The sequence below is a fragment of the Loxodonta africana genome, chromosome 1 (assembly GCF_030014295.1).
Source record: "Loxodonta africana isolate mLoxAfr1 chromosome 1, mLoxAfr1.hap2, whole genome shotgun sequence".
In the NCBI taxonomy this organism is placed as follows: Eukaryota; Metazoa; Chordata; class Mammalia; order Proboscidea; family Elephantidae; genus Loxodonta; species Loxodonta africana.
In genome coordinates this window covers 124,560,842-124,582,186 of record NC_087342.1, presented here as the reverse complement: position 1 = coordinate 124,582,186, position 21,345 = coordinate 124,560,842, and the positions used below count along the sequence as shown (strand labels likewise).

At 36.5% G+C, this 21,345-nt stretch overlaps 1 protein-coding gene across 5 annotated transcripts in view; it reads right to left on the bottom strand.

The window, feature by feature from the left end:
- Nucleotides 1-5,700: 5,700 nt before the first annotated feature.
- Nucleotides 5,701-21,345, bottom strand: part of PHF3 (PHD finger protein 3) — a 97,004-nt gene continuing 81,359 nt past the window's right edge. For all 5 annotated transcript variants that reach the window (XM_064287752.1, XM_064287764.1, XM_064287745.1 and 2 more), the window contains 7 exons: nucleotides 21,061-21,192; nucleotides 20,324-20,459; nucleotides 15,191-15,386; nucleotides 13,722-13,869; nucleotides 11,337-11,426; nucleotides 9,430-9,625; nucleotides 5,701-9,166 (listed from right to left, as the gene is read on the bottom strand). In XM_064287752.1, coding sequence (XP_064143822.1) covers nucleotides 7,029-9,166; nucleotides 9,430-9,625; nucleotides 11,337-11,426; nucleotides 13,722-13,869; nucleotides 15,191-15,386; nucleotides 20,324-20,459; nucleotides 21,061-21,192 — 3,036 coding nt within the window. In that variant the 3' untranslated portion in view covers nucleotides 5,701-7,028. The remainder of the gene's footprint in view (nucleotides 9,167-9,429; nucleotides 9,626-11,336; nucleotides 11,427-13,721; nucleotides 13,870-15,190; nucleotides 15,387-20,323; nucleotides 20,460-21,060; nucleotides 21,193-21,345) is intronic.

Sequence of the window (21,345 nt, the reverse complement as noted above, 5' to 3'; positions counted from 1 at the left end):
ACAACCGTATTATATACTACATGCCTCAGCTATGAATATTTACATGATTGTAATATTGTAAAACTTGAATATGGACTTAAAGCAAAAATAATTGGGTGAATATGGGAAAAGAGAGGGCAGAGTGGGCTTGTGTGAGCTAAATCCTCATCTTTTGTAGCAAGGCATGGTACAGTATTTGTAACTTCAAAAAATGGCACATGTTGCTTAGAAATATGAAGCCAAATATCTTAAGTAATGTCTAGAACTGAAAGCAGTTGCCTCTGGAGAGAAGAGTTGTGCAGGTGAGTGTTACTTTTTTGTTTATAAACCTTGTAGAACTACTTGACTAAACCATGTCCTTGTATAACTGATAATAAAAGATTAAATTTCGATTTACATTTAACTTTTTTCAAGTTTTTTTACAGATCACAAAATGGAGCACAGAAGAGGCTCTAAATGATTGTCCTGATACCTACACCTTTAAAAGCATAACCTGAGAAAGTCTATTTTGCCCAAACCAGTTACTGATGTAACTATGAATAGCATTTACACCCTCTGACCAACGCAGATCGGAAGATAGGCTACTAGCATTTTGTTGTTACTTAGGCATTTTCAGTTGGTATTTTGCCACCAAGAAAGCATGTTATAGCACACGACTGACACAAAGCACAAACACCTAGATTTATGTGGGAAAAAAATCTTGGCAAGAGGGGCATTTAAAGTCACAAGTATGAAAATTATCCATCAAGTAAATGGTGAAAAGAGTTTACAAATATAAAGGCTGAGGAATAGATTTAACTTCTCAATGCTATTTATAAGCAAAACCTGCATGTGCAGATTCCAGCCTTTATTGAGAAGCGAGGTAATTTATCTTTTTCACTTGAAGAAACTTACAGATTTGTTTTGGTCTTCTTATTTTAGCCATTCTATTTCAATCAGAAAGCTATAGACATTTTTGGAAGACCGTAGGACAAAGTTAAGAACTTTGGCACCACATAATGGGACACGAACTGCTTGATCTCAGACATACCGTTCCTATTAACGCTAGAAAATCTATGGGTAGAATACAATCTAAGATACAACTTCAGACTGTCTACTCATTGATTCCAAGTTTTTTTTTTTTTTTTTTTTAAGCAGAATACACTCAAAATAAAATTCTACTCAATATATGCTGGAAAATCTTGACCTAGATTTATTTTGATCCATACAGTTTCATTTGACTTAGGAAATACTGAGATCATGAAGATAATGCTGTTAAAAAAAGAGAAATCCTATTAGTAGCTGGTAATCAAATCTAATTTTAAAGATACACACATTTTATGTATGAGGCTAAGCAAGCTAGTCTAAGGAAGGGTACGAAAGTTTCAGGGCAACTTTGCCTCAACAGTCTTCTGTTAGAAAAGATGAGGATCTATATCCCTAGGCTAGGGCTTCACACGTTTTCTCATAGAACAGCATGCCTTTACTTGAAGGAGCACTCCCGTAAGTGTAGTCTATGGACCTGAGAATCCCCCACATCTTTTTAGGGGATCCACAAGGTCTTCTCTTTCCCAGTGACAAATCCATGTTAAGTCAGTTTTTCCTTATGTTTCAAATAAAATGACATATTTCAATATATTGAATGCAGAAGCAGTCAGGACAATCTAGATGTCTTGAGTCAGATATTAGAGATGTGCAAAAATAGAAATGACTCTTCTTAGTAAATCTGATTTAGTCTGGAAGTAACTCTTCATAAAAATGTTATATTAACATGTACTGAGATTGTGATAGGAAATATTTGTAAAGTTTATTAATTTCTAATATGCTAAATGATATAGCCCATATAAACAAATGCTCTTTGAGGTTCTTGAAAATTTCTAAGTAAAAGGTTCCTGAAACCAAAAAGTTTGAGAATTGCTGCTTTAAAGATTCTTCTCACAGATGCAATATTTGTTCAGATTTGATCATTTATTAATCTCCTACCACAGAGGTTAAGAGCTATGGCGTGCTACAGCTGCTAATCAAGAGGTCGATAGTCCGAATCCACCAGCCACTCCTTGAAAACCCTATGGGGCAATTCTATCCCGTCCTATAGGGTCGCTCTGAGTCGGAATCGACTCAACAGCAGTGGGTTTGGTTTTTTGGTTACATTACACTACAAACTCCAAGAGGTTGGATCCTTCCTATTTTGCTCACCATTTAATTCCAATAACCTAGTAAATGTCTGCAGAATAGGCACACAATATTTATTAAAGATCTGAAAACACCACCTAAAGACTCTCTTTTAAGTCAAAATGACATGGTGAAAATATTCCTTTTCACCTTAAAACTCAAGAAATTTCATGTGGTGTATTAACATTGTCATTTTTGCTATCCTAGTAAAAATGGGGTTGATGATTTCCTATGTGATGCGCTTTTCCTACACAAAATAAAATTTAGCAATAGACCTTTTAAGATACTTTTAATATAAATGCTGATGTTTCTGAGTTTAATGTAAATATGAGAACATTTCTTAAGAGGCAAAATACCTAACACTAGTGGATGACAGTAATATTTCACTTTCTAAAGATCCCTTTTAAACACCAAAAACCAAACGACAGGGTCCATTTCAACTCATAGCAACCCCATGTGTTGCAGAATGGAACTGCCATTCCACAGGGTTTTCAAGGCTGTGGCCTTTCAGCTCACCAGGCCTTTCTTCCAAGGTGCCTCTGGGTGGGTTCAAACTGCCAACCTTTCGGCTTGGGTGGATTCAAACTGCCAACCTTTCGGTTGGCCACCAAGCGCTTAACCATTTGCACAACCCAGGGACTGCTTTTTTAAAAAATACGTTCCTGAAAAAATTACTTTGGAAAAAGTATTCTTTTAAAATAAGGAATATTTAAGACAGTTTTGGTGTGCTGAATTATTTCATAGATAAGTAAAGGTATTTTGGGGGTATTTGGAGATACATTTTTTGGTTGGAGATATATTGGATTAACTCCCCTTAAAGTATACATGGTGAGGTATCCACCGTGACACTGTTCTGCACCTGTAAGATGAAACAGCTGGCTCATTTTCAAGGCACAGCTAGCTACTGACCTGGTAGTATTTGTCTTTCAACCCACCCACTACCCTCTTGCATGAATTACTGAAATTCCTCGTGAAACAGGAATCAAAGATTCAGGCTATATGGCACCTCTTTAAAAGCAGTAACCAATTCATGCATTCTTTGGTTTGGGAGACAGAAATCAAGCGTGAATTACATATACTGCTGTTTGCAGTCATTAAGTAAAAAAAAAAAAAAAAAAAAAGCCAAACCTGTTGCCGTCAATTCCATCTCATACCCTACAGGACAGAATAGAGGTGCCCCATAGGGTTTCCAAGTAGCAGCTAGTGGATTTGAACTACTGCCCTTTGGTTAGCAGCTGAGCTCTTAATCACTGTGCCACCAAGGAACCGGTTGCAGTCATTAGTAAGTAGTAACCTGACTATTGTTTTAGAGGGATTTGAGGAGATAGGGATAGTGCAACTGGTATATCCAAACATACACTATTCATTGTAATAAAATTTGGTTCACTAGCAAGCTCTCATAACACACTCGTGTCATTTATAAACCTGAAGACACAGCTGCTATTACAAAGGAAATAATTTTGTTTACATAAACACATATATTAATGCCCAAGTAGTTTAACTCATCACTGTTTTCTCCTCTATTGTTGGTATTAATTTTTCAACACATACTATGGCCTTAGATGTTCCGTAACTCCAAAAGTTTAAGGTTAGTTCACCTACAACTAAGCTATAATTTGTGAATCAGGAACTGTGGTGGGCAGAACGGCCCCTCAAAGATGTCTACGTCCTAACCCTTGGAACCTGTAAATAGGTCACACGGCAGCGTAGAATTAGGGCTGCAGAGAGGACTATGGTTGTTAATCAGCTGACCGTAAAATAGGGAAATAAACTGGACTATCGAGGCAGGAGGTATAAGGGCCCTTAAAAGTGGAAGAATCAGAGATGGCAACATAAGACTTGGCCCTGCTGGCTTTGAAGATGGAGGGAGGCAGTATTATCCAAGGAAAGTAGGTGGCCTCTAGAAGCTGGAAGTCAAGGAAATGAATTCTCTCCCAGAGCCTCTAGAAAGAAATGCACCTTGCTGACACCTTCATTTCAGCCCAGTGAGATCCATGCAGACTTCTGCTCTACACAGCTGTTTAATAAATGTGTGTTAAGTCACTAAGTTTGTGGTAATCTGTCACAGCAGCATCAGGAAGCTAATACAGGAAGATATGTGGTTAATATAAGCTTTGTGCATCTGTACAAAAGCAGCAATGGGTTTTTGGTTTTCTTTTTCGGCGGGAGGGGTGGTTGCTCAGTGAAGGGTTTTGGACAGGTTGGTGGGATGGACAGAAAGAGGGCTGTGAAGCGTATATATGATATGCAGACTTTTGCTCCTTTTTTTCTTTCTCAATTCTCAGAGCACAATAGACAAGAACATGGACGTTAGAGGAAAAAAAAAAAAAAAAGAAACAGGCTAGATTTCCAGTCCTGTCAATAGCAGTCTAATCTTGGGCAGGTTTTTCCACTTTCCTGAGTACCGGTTTCCTTAGTTCTAAGTCTTCACCTTTCAGGGCTAAGCAAGATTTACGTAAAGCACTCAACACAAGGCCTGCCATAGAGAGGGTTCATGAAGGCTTTCTTATTGCCACAAAGATTACCAGGCGTGGACTTTAACGGTATGTTGACACCATGCTACGTTATACTCAATAGATGCATCTATAAGCAGAATCTTAAAATAGTTCTAAATTTTAAAAGATGCCAAACTTTTTTTTAAGAATAAGTTTTCTTTAAAATAGGAGAGACTAAAAGATAAACTTCATTTAAATCACATTTGTGTAAGGTTAGCTGCAGGTGGCATTTGAAGACTGAGAACGGCTCTGAATCTACTCACTGAAAACTATTATCATCTTCTCCTACTTGCCTCACAAGGAAAACCTCAGTCAATATGCCCATTGTTTCCTTACTCTCTACAGTATTTCAGGCATTAGAACACCTGGTTCTAACATTTAGGAGCCCTGTAACCTCAGGGGATGGTCATCACTAATAGGGGGCTATATCGGCCTTGCTTGTCTTAAAAGGGTATATATATACATACCAAGATCCAATGAGATACGAAGAATTTTAAATTAAGCATCACAATATGTATAAGAAGCTGTTAAAAGGCAGTCAGAAACTGACATCAAGGCTTGCTTTCACTGGCTCATCCATTCTTATTTACTTCTACCTTGCAAAAGAAATCTGGTGCCTGATCAATCCCCCAACCAGATAAACCAGTGAAAGCAGATTTAACGACAACATACATATTTGAAATAAAAACGCTTATGTCCTTATATAAAACCTTGACAATTTCTTCATAGCAGTGCAAAAGATGACTGACTGACCTCAGGTTTTATTTGTTTGGGGATTAACCGATTTTTACTCTAAGAAGTTAATATCCAAAAGAAAAGTACACCAAAGTTAAAGTCTTTATTTCTGTGTTTCAGAACTTTTATAATTAATTTGATAGGACAGGGATAAAAAAAAGTGTTGCAAGTTGTTGCAAATTGGACAAAACATTTGGTTTTGGATTCTGTCTCCTTCCCCCTCCAAAAAAAAATATTCTCCAGTGAGAATAGCAAGGCTAATTCAGTTTAAAAATTTATTTTTAATCTCTAATCTTTAGACTCTTTAGGAAAACAAAATCTTCTTAATTTTGTGGAGTCATTTATATTTTTCTTCATTAGTATAGGTAAGTAAAAATATCAGTTTTTCTTTTTTTTTTTGGTATCAAGTATCAGCATCATTTGGTAGCTATAGCTTTAAATGACAGCAATCAATACATATGTATTACTTTAGGGCGTAAATAAAATTAGATTTGGATTAGTGATAGCATCCATGTGCTTTTTCTGTTTTAAACAAACCTGGCATATGGAACTATACAGTTACCCTAAAAACAAATTAGGGTTAATTACACATTTTACAAAAAGATTCACATTTCTCTTAAAAGTTCTGTGGTCTCACAATGATTAGTGGGTTAATGTACCAAAATTTGATGATGTACGAATTTTCAGAAACATGCCTATAGAGTGGGCTATAGCTGCACAGTTTTTTTTACTGGTAGTTCTCTACTTACTTTAATGGACTAAAATCTAAGATTTTTAAAAAGTGTTTTTCTCCTCATCTAGTGCCTGACATTAACAGCTATATATATAGTCGGCTGAGTTAGATAAGAACAATGGTTGAAGGAACTAAAGCTTTGAAGAAGAAACTCTTTTACTACTGAATTTTAAATCACACACACAAAATAGGTGAGAAAGTCTTTTATCATATTCAGAATCAAAATATCCCTTAAAATATTTACATTTTACAGTAAAAAGGATAGCAAAACACAAGATCATGTACAAGCTTAAGTATTCAAGTTTCTGAAGAGCCAAAATGGAAAGGAAAATAATGGCCCACTACAAAGCTGTAGTATATGGTAATAAAATGCCTTCAATGAGTGCAGATTAAAGCAATAAATGTACTTCTTGGACTTCTGATTCTTGGTCAAAACTGCTCAACTAAATGATTAGTATAATCTGATTATGAAGTTACTTGGCTTTTGTAGTTCCCCTAGAGATTTTTTTTTTTTTTAAAAACAGTGCAATTTAAAACAACCTTACAGAGCACACACTACTCTCAAATTAGTCATTATATAAAGGACATTCACTAGAGGCAGTAAATATATTCCATAGTTAACCATATTTCTCAATTACAGAATAAAACTAAAATTTCTAAGCCTTTATTGCATATTAATTAAACAAATCTTTGAATATACAGCAATGTAAAACTTTTAAAAATATTAACTTCCTACAACTAGAGACAGTTGGTATGAAGAAGGGACGATGAGCAGTGGTACAGACGCTCTGCACCAACACACAATTTATTGTTCTGCAAACCACCGAGATTAAAAATTTAAAAGATGGCACAATCCTAGCAGGCAATTTTACAAAGTTTTTACAATACAACTTTTAATAGTTATTTAAATGTAATTTTGAAACAGCCTGCAAATTTTACCTTTTGCTTTTAGCTCTGTCAATGTGGTCCCTATCTTTGTGGTACCTATCCCTGTCCTTTTCACCTTCTCTATGTTTACTTTTCTCTCGTTCTTTGTCCTTTTCATGGTCTTCACTTTTAGGTTTATCTGGCTTCTTGTCTACATTCCTACCATCTCTGCTGGCTTTTCCATCTGCTCCTCGATCACCATGTGATAACCGTGCCCTCTCTTTATCTTTGTGCCCTTCCTCCTTGCTTTTTCTGTCTCTGTCCTTGTCTTGGTTTCTGTCTCTGCGTCTATGCCTTTCAGATTCTTGCTCCCATTCCTTTTCGTGTCGCTCTCTTTTCAAGTGGTGTGAATCACTATAAAATCTCTGGCGGTCCCCTTTGCCCCTATTAAATGCCCTATCCAGCTGCTGTTGGTCTTGCCTACCCCAAGGGTCACTATGACGTCTTTCTGGTCTCCGAATGTCTTTAACCTGGTAGAAACTCTGTGGGCCTATAAACCTGGAAGCTTGTGAAAGGGGGCCCAACATACGTTGTGGCTGGCCTGCCAGATGAACAACAGGTGGCCAGGGAACCATGGGATTCTGAGGAAAGCCAAAGCCTGGGGGAGGAAGTAATGGGGGTGGTAAATGTGGTGGAAATCCAAACATGTTCTGTGGGGGAAAATTTGGAGGTCCTGGAAATGGAAATGCAGGGGGGCTAGACTTGAGATGCTGAAGGTTGGGCTGCTGCGGTCTCACAGGTGAAAAGTTTGCATTTGTTCTGGGGCTGGTGCTTCTAGAGGTAAAGTTGATGCTTTTAGAAGGAAATTCTGGTTGACATGTGTTTCCACCTTCAAAATGAGATGGTGCTGCTGCCGATCCTCTTCGCAACAGGTGCACAGTTTCAATATTTTGCATTAAAATATCCTCCTGTAAAGGTTTTGCTTGTTCTGTTTGAGAAGTGTGTATGTTTTCTACTGGAGCCGAGTTTTGTGGAACACTTGAATTATCACTCTGCTGAACACATGAGTTTTTCTCTAGAGCAGACGACTTTTCGTCTACACTGGTTTGCTCTGTTAAGTGCTCCTTGTTGTGCGACAGGCCAGGCAGGGCGTGTTTTTCTCCATTTCGGCAACTATCTCCATCTTTGCTTTCTGACGTACTTATCTGCTGACTTCGTCCTGCTGCTTGCCTGGGATCCCTTTTCAGGTTGATAAACTGCGGGGACCTTGTCGTATTAGCAACAAGGTTGTCACTGCAGCTCACACTACCATCTATGTTTCCTTTTCCTACATTAGACCTGCCTGGAGAACCAGTATTTGAAGTCCGGTTATCTTGTGAATTACTCTCTTGATCTTGCAGTAGCTGTCTTTTTAATGTCCTCTCTTTACTGTCCACAGTTTCCTCTTGTTTTGACTGAATCGATAAATTTGTTAAGAATGCTTCTGTAGAAATATCTGGTGGTTTACCTCTGAGACTAAGATTCGTTAAAGGTCCTGGAGAGACGGAAGAGGACACCGGTACTGATACTTCTTCTTCTACTACTACTGAATTACCTGTAGCTTCTGAATGATTATCTACTTTAACTTTTACCTCCTTGGCTTCACCACCAGCTACTTCTTCTACTTTATCTATTTTTTCTGCTTTTGGGTTAGTTTGTTCACTTATAAAGGGAATTTCTTTAACAGTATTTTGTTCTACGGCTGGCTGAGCCTGTTCATATACTTGACCAGTAGAACCCAAGAGGCTTTGAAGTATATCATCCACAGGAAGAGGTTTATTTGCTAACTCCAGAGTAGAAGCCTGATTTTCCCAGCCAATCAATACCCCAGGAAGAAATCTTAGAGGTTTTGGTGGCTCCTGTTTGGTGACTTCCACTAAAGGTTCAATTGCTGTTGGAAGGTCTTCCTGAAGAGTGGGCTGAGGCTTATTTCTCTGCTTGTGTAATACAGTTGTAAAAGAATTAAAAAAGTCATTTTCTTCCTCTGGTGCTTCCTCTGTAGAAACTTCTATTTTACTTTTTTTATCAGGAGGCAATGCCATTGGTACACTTTCAGGAGCCTCAGCTGTATGACCTGTGCTAGCACTAGCACTAGCACTATGCTGTCGCTTCAGTTTCTGACGAATAATCAAGCCCAAGAGTAGATTAGGTCTATGCAGTTCAAGTCCTGTACAAAATCAAGAACATCAATTAATAGTCATTTTTGATCATTACGATAAGGGTGCGATTTTGCATCTACCTTACTAAAAAAAAAAAAAAAAAAAAAAAATTTTTTTTTTTTTTTTAATACAGGCTACCATATAGATACTTGTCCCTGTCAAGCCATCTATAGGCCTGGATCCCAAAAAAGAAAGCAGAGTCAGTTTTTCCATTTTGGTCCCGCCTCCCAATTTACTTACATCATACCCTATCATTAAAATGTATACCTACCAGGTCCATCAAAAGGCACAAGAGGGTGTGGAATTTTGTCTGTGGCACCCAAAGGAATAAGGTACATATCCTTAACCTGCTTCATGTTGTTAGCAGCTACTCCATAGCGCTTTCTGCTACTGAAGTATGCAAACAGCAAGGTATAAGAAATTTGATCTTCTTCAGTTACTGGTGTGAAGCGAACCACACAAATTTCCTATTCAGGGAAAATAACAAATGGCTGTTAAAAAAAATAACCTGAAGAAATAATCTATCAAATTTTATAATGATGACTGCCAAATATCATAGTCTATTTTTTTTTATCAACTTAAATACAGATTAGAATACTAAATGAAAATAACTCTTAGGGAAAGATATTTGCTGATCCTTTGATGGGTTTGTTTTATATGAAGGATTCCCATAAGAAACTGTGGTACAAGGTGATTTGTTCAAGGTCACACAACTTGTCAGTGACAGAGACACCATTAAAACTCAAGTTTTTTGACATCTATACTATATCCTTATTTCCAATGCTGTGGTCTCCAACTGCCTGTGCTCTTGGCATACTGGGGTTTAACAGCACCCACAACTAACACACACACAAACACAAAAGTCTATTGATGACCTAGCTTACTGGGACTGCTGTTAGGTAATAAGGTGGGCCAGCCAGTTGAAAAGACCAACATACGTTGTGGCTGGCCTGCCAGATGAACAAGTGGCCAGGGAATCATGGGATTTTTAGGAAAGCCAAAGCCTGGGGGAGGAAGTAATGTGGGTAGTAAATGCGGTGGAAATCCAAACATGTTCTGTGGGGGGAGATTTGGAGGTCCTGGAAATAGGAATGCAGGGGGGCTAGACTTGAGATGCTGAAGGTTGGGCCACTGTGGTCTCACAGGTGAAAAGTTTGCATTTGCACTGTGACAGGACTCTTAAAGAACAACCTGAGTCCTCTAATCTTACCTTAAAGAAGACAGGCAGAAAATTAACACTGACTAATTCAAGATTTATTTATTGAATGCCTATAATATGCTAGGCACTATCACCTTTGGTGGGAAAAATGATTTCTTCTAATGATTTAATTTCCCTGTGTATATAATGTTCTATGAATTAAAGACATGAAAGAAAATGTTCAGAGCGAGAGAGAGAAAAAAAGTACTGTGATAGAGGCTACTATCTCCCGGTATCAATTTTCCTCCTATTAGCAACAGCAATCACTAACGTTTAGCTGGGCACATGGCCACCTAATAGTGATTACATTTCCCTCTCTCCCTAGCAGCAAGGTAAGGCTCTGTGACTAAGTTCTTATGAATGGAAGTTACAGGAAGTAAAGTGATGACTACAATTTCTGGGTCTTCCCCTTAGAACAACTGAATATGTATTCCTCATTTTTTCCCACTTGGTGCTGATGAGTCAGCTTTGGCAATGTTTGACTGATACGGGCAACACTCTTGGAAATAGCAGAATAACAAAACAGGAGGAGGCCAGTATCTCTGGATGATCCTGTAGAATCAGAGGCACCACTCTGAATGATTAGCCTACTTAACACAAGGGAAAAACAGACTTCTGTATTTTTTGAGTCACTGTATTTTAGGGTCTCCTTGTGGCAGCAGCTTAGCCTGTGCCCTAATAAAAACAACTGCTTGCAAGTGAGGCAAGGCAAAATTCCAAGATAAATTTTAGTACTTACTTCAAAGCACTTCTTCTAAAGCACGTGACAGAAGCCATGGAAAAGCATACCAGAAAAAAATAAGGAATACTGGGTTGTTTTCAAGCTTTGGCAAATGGCTTTAGTTCAGTTTTGTGGGGCATATTATGTAGCTGTAGAATTTGTATTCGCTCCCCTCCACAGGGTACCTTGTATAAGAACTCTGAGTGGTTTACTTCCAAGCATTATCCTGTACTGGTACAGCAAAAAAAGTTTTCCTTACCTTGGTTCCTGATGCTTTTATTTTTTCCACATAATCCCAAACTGTCTGAGGTGATATCCTGCCACCTACTTGAATACTATCTGGTAGATCCTGTGGTAAAAAAATGAAGGTGATTATGTATACAGAATATGTTTATTATTCATACAAATTTAGCTCTAAGACTAATTTGAAATAATAATGAAAACAAGCAAATAAAAATATTAGGAAATAGATCAGAGAATATAATATAGTGCCAGGATGTCCATTAGGTTTTACCTCAAATGCCAACTCCCAATGACTGCAGTGGATGCCCAAAATACAGCTATTAAGAAAGAGAGCTGAAGTCATGCCAGGTCTCAGCAGAAAAGACAGGCACAAAAAAAGGGAAGCGATAGTAAGCACACCACATTAGCAATCCATGAAGGATACAGCACATTTCAGAATACTAGGGAAGACTATTTTTCCCCTTTCTTTTCTTTGGTGATATAGGCAGGGGTATTCCTTAACCATTAACAGCTAGATTTCAGTAGATACAGAATTTAATTACAGGGTACATTTTTGCACAGAAATGAGTACACTATTATAATGTAAAATTTATGTTTTAACAAAGCACAATCTTTCTGAAAACAGGTAAGTATACATAAAACCAATTAAGAATTGTACAATTAGGAACATTTAAAACTTTAATCAGTATGTTCCTATTTTTCCCATGAAGACTGTGAAAAAATCAGAAGAAACACAAATAATATTAAATCTAAGTTTATTTAAATTATTGATTGCTTTAAATATTTTACTTGGAATTTTAGTCCTAATCAAAAATAAGCAGAGAGCAGAAGCAGAGTTCTGGAAAGCAGCCATGGAGAAACTATGCTTCAGGGAGGAAAATAATCAAGTTTAAAATCAAAAGGATTCACGGTTCAGGGCTTACTTCTTCATTTCAAAAAAGGAGTTAACTTCCACCATAAATTGATCAAAGACTAAATTTATAAACCATTTTGTTAAAAAAGAACATCATCAGTCCATTTTTCTCTTACAAAATCCACATTTTAAAAATATTATTTATCAACCAAACTGTAGGTAAAAGTAGTAATTAGGTTGTTTATTAATCAAAGACAAAACTGTAAATAAACTGATGAACATTATACTGAACCAAACTAATGTTAGCCTAATCCAAAGACATGTGAACTTTATATTTGCCTTAAAAAAGAATAGGCATATGAAATACTAAAAAGATTTAAAAAAAAAAAAAACCTGCCTTTATGGTCACCAGACTAAAAATGAACAAAAAATGTTAATGTTAGATATGAACAAAATAAACAGCAAAATAAAATCTTAACATACATATAGTGTGTATGTACTGACTTATTTTTCTTCACACACAGATACACACTTTCTTCAAAATGTTTCTGAAAAACATCATACTTTTTCATTTATCATGCTATTATTATACTACTGTGCTTATTTCCCACAAACACTACGTAAGAGTTCTTTCCCATTCTCTCAAGTATAAAATCAGACAAGGATATCACTTCAGCGACTATGGTCACTGGTCTCACGGGGCTATCAATTAGTCTATACTAGAGTTCACAGAAATGGGCAAGTGAGAATTATACTCATGGATCTAGGAAAACATAAAAAGTGGGAGAATTAGAAGACCTGTTTAACAATGAAAAATCTTCCTGATGGGCTACTAACACTGAAGATCATAAGTAGGTCAACCTTTCATGTAAGTCTGCATTTAAAGACAAACTTAGCTATCTAAGCAGACTATAATTTTTTTTTAATAATATTTTATTGTGCTATAGGTGAAAGTTTACAGAGCAAATTAGGTTCCTATTTAACAGTTTTCTTAATAAACTGTTCTGTTACATTCGTTACCTTTTTCACAATGTGTCAGCATTCTCATTACTTCCATCTTGTTTGTTCTATTTCCATTAATCTAGCTCCCTGCCCCTCCTGACCTTCTCATATTTGCTTTAGGGTGAACGCTGACTGTTTGGTCTCATATAGTTGATTATTTAAGGAAGCACATTCCTCATGGGTGATAGTGTTTGTTTTATAAGCTGATCTATATTTGGAAGAAAGGTGGCCTCTGAAAGTGACTTCTATTACAAATTCAAAGCGTATCTTAGGGTGACAGTCTCAGGGGTCTTATTAATTTTTAATTCTCTGATATAATGAAGCACATATTGGAAAACACGTAGACCATATGGATAGAGTTTTTCATGACAAGTTTTTCACAATTCTAAAAATCCATTTTTGAATCCATAATCCCTTTAATTAAGCTGTTTAAGGATCACTGCTAATATAAATATTTTTATTGTGAACTTTATGTTGTTTCCCTGCCTGCTGCTTTCAGAAACACACATGCCAACCCTGGCACAAGATGGTAGAAATTCACAGTACCTCTGTCAAGTACTCAGGGGAGCCTGACACCGGGTAGGCTTTGGTAACAAATTTTGCCACAGAAGGCATGTTGATAAAACCTTTCCAGATGAAGTTCAAACGAGCCAGGAAAGTAGACTCAACCTCAACAGTTCCGGGCATCTCAGGACTAGAAAATGACATTAAAAAATTAGCAGCCTAAAGACATGTTCATTAATAAATCCATTTTCTACTTAGTCATCAGTTACTTCTATTTTAGCATGTCAAGAAGGCAAAAATATGTAAAGGCTACTGATTAAAGAGGCACCCAGTTGAATTTGAATTTCAGATAAACAATGAATAGCTTTTTAGTGTAAGCATGTCCCATGCAATATTTAGTACGTCTCATGCAATATATTTGGGACATGCTTATACTAAGGATTGTTCATTATTTATCTCAGATTTAATTTTAACTGGGTATCCTGTATTTTTATTTACTAAATTTGACAAACTACTGGTCCATAGGAAATACAAAGGACAGAGAAGCATATTAAAGGAACCCAAGATGAGGTAATCGCCACCAGACTAAGAGTAAACCTACAAGAACAACCAGATTCAACAAAGAAATGTCAAGGAAAGGGAAGAAAATAAACTGAGAGGGAAAGAGAGCAAACCTAGACTAAAAGGAGACTTAAAAGACACAAAAACCAATCACAATGTATAGATTTTATTTGGAGTCTGGTTCAGGCTATTAAAAAAACTGTGACATTTATATTGTTCATAATTTGAACACTGACTAGGTATCTGATTATATTAAGGAATTAATTTCCAGATATGATAGTAGTATTGCAGATTTTTTAAAATTCTTCTCTTTTAAAGAGATCCATATTGAAATGTTTATGGATGAAATTACATGACATAAAGGAGGAGCTTCACAACAATCTAGGAGAGAAGGAAGTGGAAGAGGTATAGATACAACAAGATTGGCTTTGAGTTGATGATTCTTTACGCTTTGTGAAAAGTACATGTGATTTCATTATATTTTTCTCTCTACTTCTGTATATGTTTGAAATTCCCTATAATAAAAAGTTTTTAAAAGGGAAAAAAAAGGTTAAAATAGGCAAAGGCTACTCATTATAGAGAGTACATTTTCACTTTACAAAATTATACTCACATTTACCTAAACAAGTTGTACAAAGTCATCCTGCTAGGTTTAGGTAAATGGCCCAGAGAAGTGCAAGCAATTTTCCTTTAATAACCCTATTTTCTGCCTCTTGGGACCAGCATTATTAAAAAGAGTTTTAAAGTCATGTCTCCACATACTCAAACCTCTAAATTAACTTTCTGAGTCTGATTCTTTTCTCCCAATGAGAGTACAGGAAGGTATGGTTACATTCTCAAAAGATAGGTCACTAAGAGAGATGTCACTTTTCTGTTTCTGAAAATTTCCTAGTAAAATCTGGCAAAGATCTACAAACTATTATAGAAATCATGACTAAGAGAAAACTTACCGTGGAGCAGGAGAAAATGTTGACTTGGGAGACTCTTGCTTCTCATCTTCAAAGAATTCAGAAGCCAAAATATTTGAGGTTGAAGACAATGCATCTGCTATACTTTCTGCTTCATTGTCTGAATGTTTACGAGATACTCCAACAACAACTTTCACCTTTTTTGGAGAAAGATCATCTACAGGTGGTGCCATTCGACCTAAAAAACAAAATGCACCAAAAAAAAATTTTTTTTTCCGCAAAATGCAGTTTCTATGATTAATTTTCACTTTCTAAAGCTATTTTCTTGATTCAGTTTTTGAGTAACCCTACATTTTTTACTATCATTAGTTTCCACTTAACAATCAACAGGGAATTTACTAGTGTCCTTTTTCACCATCCCCAGCCCTCTTTTATATACAAGGACCTAAGCTTGTCTGAAACGCAATTCATGACATACTACTGTGCGGAGTTCTACCTGTACTGTACATAATTTCCCTTTTCAAATCATTTTACAAATATTCCTGCCTAAATGCAAAACATAATCATAAGTAAATATGTAAGAGGTTGCTGTCACTTGTGCCATTTCCGACTCATGGCAAGCCCGTGAGTGCAGAGTAGAGTTGCTCCCTAGGGTTTTCAAGGCTGGGACCTTTTGGAAGCAGACTGCCAGGCCTGTCTTCTGAGGTACCTCTGGCTGGGTTCTAACCGCCAATCTTTTGGCACATAGTTAAGTGCTTAACCATTCGTGCCACCCAGGGACTCATAAATACGGAATAGATGGTATAATCCCTCTATTGCTCATGTGAAAAATTAGGAAGAGAATGTTAAGCATCTCAGATAAATTGAAATAAAGTGTTACAACGAGAGCTCAAAATAGGTTTCTTGATTTTGTGGTAAATATTTTTTAACTAAACTATACCAAATCCCAACAGTCCTGAGAAGTAACTTGAAGAAATGAGTAAAACAGACGTCTTCTACTTTGTGTATATACAGCAGTAGTTCATGACTATGTATGTGCAGCGCAGTGCTACTTATTTACACTAGTTAGTAAAACAGGAAAAACATTAGTAAAGTTTAGAAAATGACACTGGTTTTAAATTACAGCATCAAGAAGGAAAAAAAATCACTCATATTTTCTGAAAATAGATACGGTGTAAATAGTATTTAACAAATGTTCTCGTGTACTACCATTAAATCTACTTAAGTATTACCATAAAAACAATTAAAATTATACAGAAATAAATAAAAGTATTTTTATTTAAGATTTCCCCCCAAAAAACAACTAAATGGGTGTGCTTTAAAAATACCGTAACACCGTGAATAACTTTCTTTAGGAATAATTATCAATTTCTAAAACACTATGCCTTCTCAGTCCATACCAGTGCATGCATAGTTTTTAAAATATGCGAACACAATTTTGAGGGTATCATCAACAATTTTCCTCTGCAAAAAACTTACTTAATTTACATCTCATTTATTCTCTAGATTAATGATGAAGGGCAGCATAGTAACTAACCTGAAGGATTTTTCAGGTTTTTAAACAATGTCTTATACATAAAGCATAACAGAGTAAAAAAAAAAAAAAAGTTAAACCATGACTCTAGAGGTTTTAAAAACTCCTGATCCTCCATCCTTACTGATAAACTGAATAAAAATTGAAACTCTTCCTCATCCTGATTTCTTATACCAAAATCCAGTCGCGATCTCCAAAACCTGTCAATATTACCAAATTTGTGTATCTCGAAGCCTCTACATATTTTTATCTCCACTGCTACCTCTCTAATTAAAGCAATTATCACCCCCTGCTTGGATTACTGTAAAGACCTCCTATATAGTCTCCCTCCTTCCTCTCTTGGTTTCTTCCAATATAATCTCTACTCAAAGTCCTAGGGATTTTCATAAAATTTTAATCTTATCATATCACTCACTCCTCCGCTAAAAACCCTTCAATCACTATCTACGGCTCTTAGATAAAATATTAAAATCTCTAACATGGCCTACAAAAGTAGATTTTCAGAGTTTTTTTTTTATTATAAACTACATTATATATTTTATATTATGGCCCATTACATACACACACACACACACACACACACTCTTATATATGTATGTCCTGCAAAGATAGAGAGGAAGACCTTTCTAGTTACTACAAATGGCATGAGCTTGAGATCAATCAGGAAGAGGAGAAATGTACAAGATTTGGTTGAAGAGAAATTTAAAGATCAAAATGTGTGCTGTCGTATTAAAAAAAAAAAAACAACTCGCTGTTGTTCAAGTGAATTCTAACTCATATTGACCTTACAGGACAGTGCAGAACTGCCCCACAGGGTTCCCAAGGAGCAGCTGGTGGATTCAAACTGCCAGCCTCTTTGGTAAGCAGCAGAGTTCTTAACCACTGAGCCACTGGGGCTCTATATTGCCATATAGTGACTACTTTTCAAACTTCACGTTGTGGTTCCTTAGTAAGTTGCTATGGTCATTAGGTGCTATTGAGTCAGCTCTGACTCAGAGCGACCCTATGTACAACAAAACAAAACACTGCCCAGTCCTGCGCCACGCTCACAATTATTGTTATGCTTGAGACCACTGTTGCAACCACCGTGTCAATCCATCTCATTGAGGGTCTTCCTCTTTTTCCCTGACCCTCTAGTTTACCAAGCATGATGTCCTTCTCCAGGGACTAATACCTCCTGATAACATGCCCAAACTATACGAGATACAGTCTCACCATTCCTGCTTCTAAGGAGCACTCTGGCTGTATTTTTTCCAAGACAGGTTTGTCTGTTTTTTTGGCAGTTCGTGGGTACATTGAACATTCTTCACCAAAACCACAATTCAAAGGTATCAATTCTTCCTCAGTCTTCCTTATTCACCGCCTAGTTTTCGTGTACATATGAGGCGACTGAAAACACTCAGGCGTACCTTAGTCTTCAAGGTGATATCTTTGGCTTTTCAACACTTTAAAGAGGTCTTTTGCAGCAAATTTGCCCAATGCAATGCATCATTTGATTTCTTGACTGCTGCTTCCATGGATATTACTGTGGATCCAAGTAAAATGAAATCCTTGACAACTTCAATCTTTTCTCTGTTTATCCATCATGTCGCTTATTGGCCCAGTTGGAGGATTTTTGTCTTCTTTATGTTGAAGTGTAATCCATACTGAAGACTGCTCTTTGATCTTCATCAGTAAGTGCTTCAAGTCCTCATCACTTTCAGCAGGCAAGGCTGTGTCATCTGCATAATGCAAGTTGTTAATGAGTCTTCCTCCAATCCTGATGCCCAGTTACTCTTTATATAGTCCAGCTTCTTTGATTATCTGCTCAGCATACAGATTGAATAGGCAGGGTGAAAGGATACAACCCTGACGCACACCTTTCCTGACTTTAAACCACACAGTATCCCCTTGTTCTGTTCGAACAACTGCCTCTCGATCTATGTACAGGTCCCTCATGAGCTCAATTAAGTGTTCTGGAATTCCCATTCTTTGCAATGTTATCCATAATTTGTTATGATCCACACAGTTGAATGCCTTTGCATAGTCAATAAAACACAGGTAAACATCTTTCTTATATTCTCTGCTTTCAGCCATGATCCATCTGACATCAGCAATGATATCTCTGGTTCAATGTCCTCTTCTGAATCCAGCTTGAATTTCTGGCAGTTCCCTGTCAATGTACTGCTGCAGCCACTCTTGAATGATCTTCAGTAAAATTTTACTTGCATGTGATACTAATTATACTGTTCGATAATTTCCAATTTGGATGGATCACTTTTCTTGAGAATAGGCATAAATATGGATCTCTTCCAGTTGGTTGGCCAGGTAGCTGTCTTCCAAATTTCTTGGCATAGAAGAGTGGGCACTTCCAACACTGTATCTGTTTGTTGAAACATCTCAACTGATATTCTGTCAATTCTTTAAGCCTTATTTTTCACCATTGCCTTCAGTGCAGCTTGGACCTTTTCCTTCAGTACCACTGGTTCCTGATCAAATGCTACTTCCTGAAATGGTTGAAGGTCAACCAATTCTTTTTGGTATAGTGACTCTGTGTATTTCTTCCATCATCTTTTAATGCTTCCTGCATCGTTTAATATTTTCCCTGTAGAATTCTTCAATATTGCAACACAAGGCTTGAATTTTCTCTTCATTTCTTTTAGCTTGAGAAATGCCAAGTGTGTTCTTCCCTTTTGGTTTTCTAACTCCAGGTCTTTGCACATTTCATTATAATACTTTATCTTCTTGAATTGCCCTTTGAAACCTTCTGTTCAGCTCTTTTACTTCATCATTTCTTCCATGTGCTTTAGCTACTTGACATTCAAAAGCAAGTTTCAGAGTCTCCTCTGATATCCATTTTAGTCTTTTCTCTCCTGTCTTTTTAATGACCTCTTGCTTTCTTCATGTATGATGTCCTTGATGTCATTTCACAATGTCTGGTCTTCGGTCATTAGTGTTCAACACGTCAAATCTATTCTTGAGATGGTCTCTAAATTCAGGTGGGATATACTCAAGGTAGTACTTTGGCTCTCATGGACTTGTTCTAATTTTTTTCAGCTTCAACCTGAACTTGCATACGAGCAATTGATGGTCTGGTTCCACAGTCGGCCCCTGGCCTTGTTCTGACTGATGATATTGAGCTTGTTCATCGTCTCTTTCCACAGAAGTAGTCGATTTGATTCCTGTGTATTTCACCTGGAGAGGTCCACGTGTATTTATCGTCACCATTTATGTTGTTGAAAAATGGTATTCGAAATGAGGAAGCCGTTGGTCTTGCAAAAACCTAACAATGTGATCTCTAGCATCATTTCTAAGACCAAGGCCACATTTTCCAACTACCAATCCTTCTTCTTTGTTCCCAACTTCCACGTACCAATCACCAGTGATTATCAATGCATTGTAATTGCATGTTTGATCAATTTTAGACTGCACAAGTTGGCAAAAATCTTCAATTTCTTCATCTTTGGCCTTAGTGGTTGGTGAGTAAATTTGAATAACAGTCGTATTAACTGGACTTCCTTGCAGGTCATTAGTATGCAGTGACCACCAAACTAATACTAGGAAAACAAAAACCTACTTAAATTACAAATACTGGTATATAAACACAAGTATCTCTCTTTCAAAATAAAGGCAACATTTTAGGAAGAAAGAATTCCAATTACCTATGCAAATTTTACAGTTAAGATCAAAAAGATGCTGTCTGTGTTGACTAGTGGTATCTTTAGACATTGAATCAATCTCCTCTTTTTGTTTTTCTGATTCTTCTGTCTTCTCCAATGACTTATTAGCTGCAGGTTCCTAACACAAAACAGAGTAAAAATTAGTTTTAGCTGATAACATCTGACCTCAATTCATAAAATCATTCTATATTTCACATTGGTATTTTTCCCCAAATGAAACTGTTCCATTTACAGGTGGTTTTTACTATTTCTTCAAAAAATAAGTGCTAGATATTAATTACAGCTTAAAATAGAGCAAAAACTCAAAACATTCCTCATTCTCCAAGGCTTCTGACAAGATTTCAAATTATTTTCTCACTGATATCTGAAAACAAGAAATGCTGCACCAGCTCTCAAACTGCAATCTGCCTAAAATGTACCTACAAATTTCTAAGCCTGTTAAGAAATTCATGAAGTCAATGAAAGACCTCAGGAATCTATACTTAACAATGTTTAGCAGGTGTCTGTGATGCAGAATGTCTGCATACCGTCTGTGAGCGGATCTACGAACAGACAAACAATACTCTAGACATCTCAAAAACCAATAAACCGATGAAACATCCTACTTTAAAATGTATACATTTTTTAAAAAATTATTTTATTTTAAGAACATAAAGTAAATATATCTTGTCTGAATTTTCATGTTTAGAGTACTACAAAACATGACATTTTATTTTTACCTGGATCTCCATGGCAGCTTCCTGTTCTTTCATTGGGGCATCACTCTCAATTTCTATTTCACCTTTATGAGTTATTTTTGTTATTGGTCGTCTTTCAACTTCTCTCTGCTCTTTCTCAATCATCTCTATGGTCTAACAGGACATATTTTAAAATAAATTTATTTCACAATTTAAAATATGTATTTCCAAATGTACAACTTTAAATAACATTAAGAGCTTACCTAAAAATAAAAGAACCATCGTAGATGATTTTTTAATCCTTAGGTAGTCTCTTGTACAAATAAC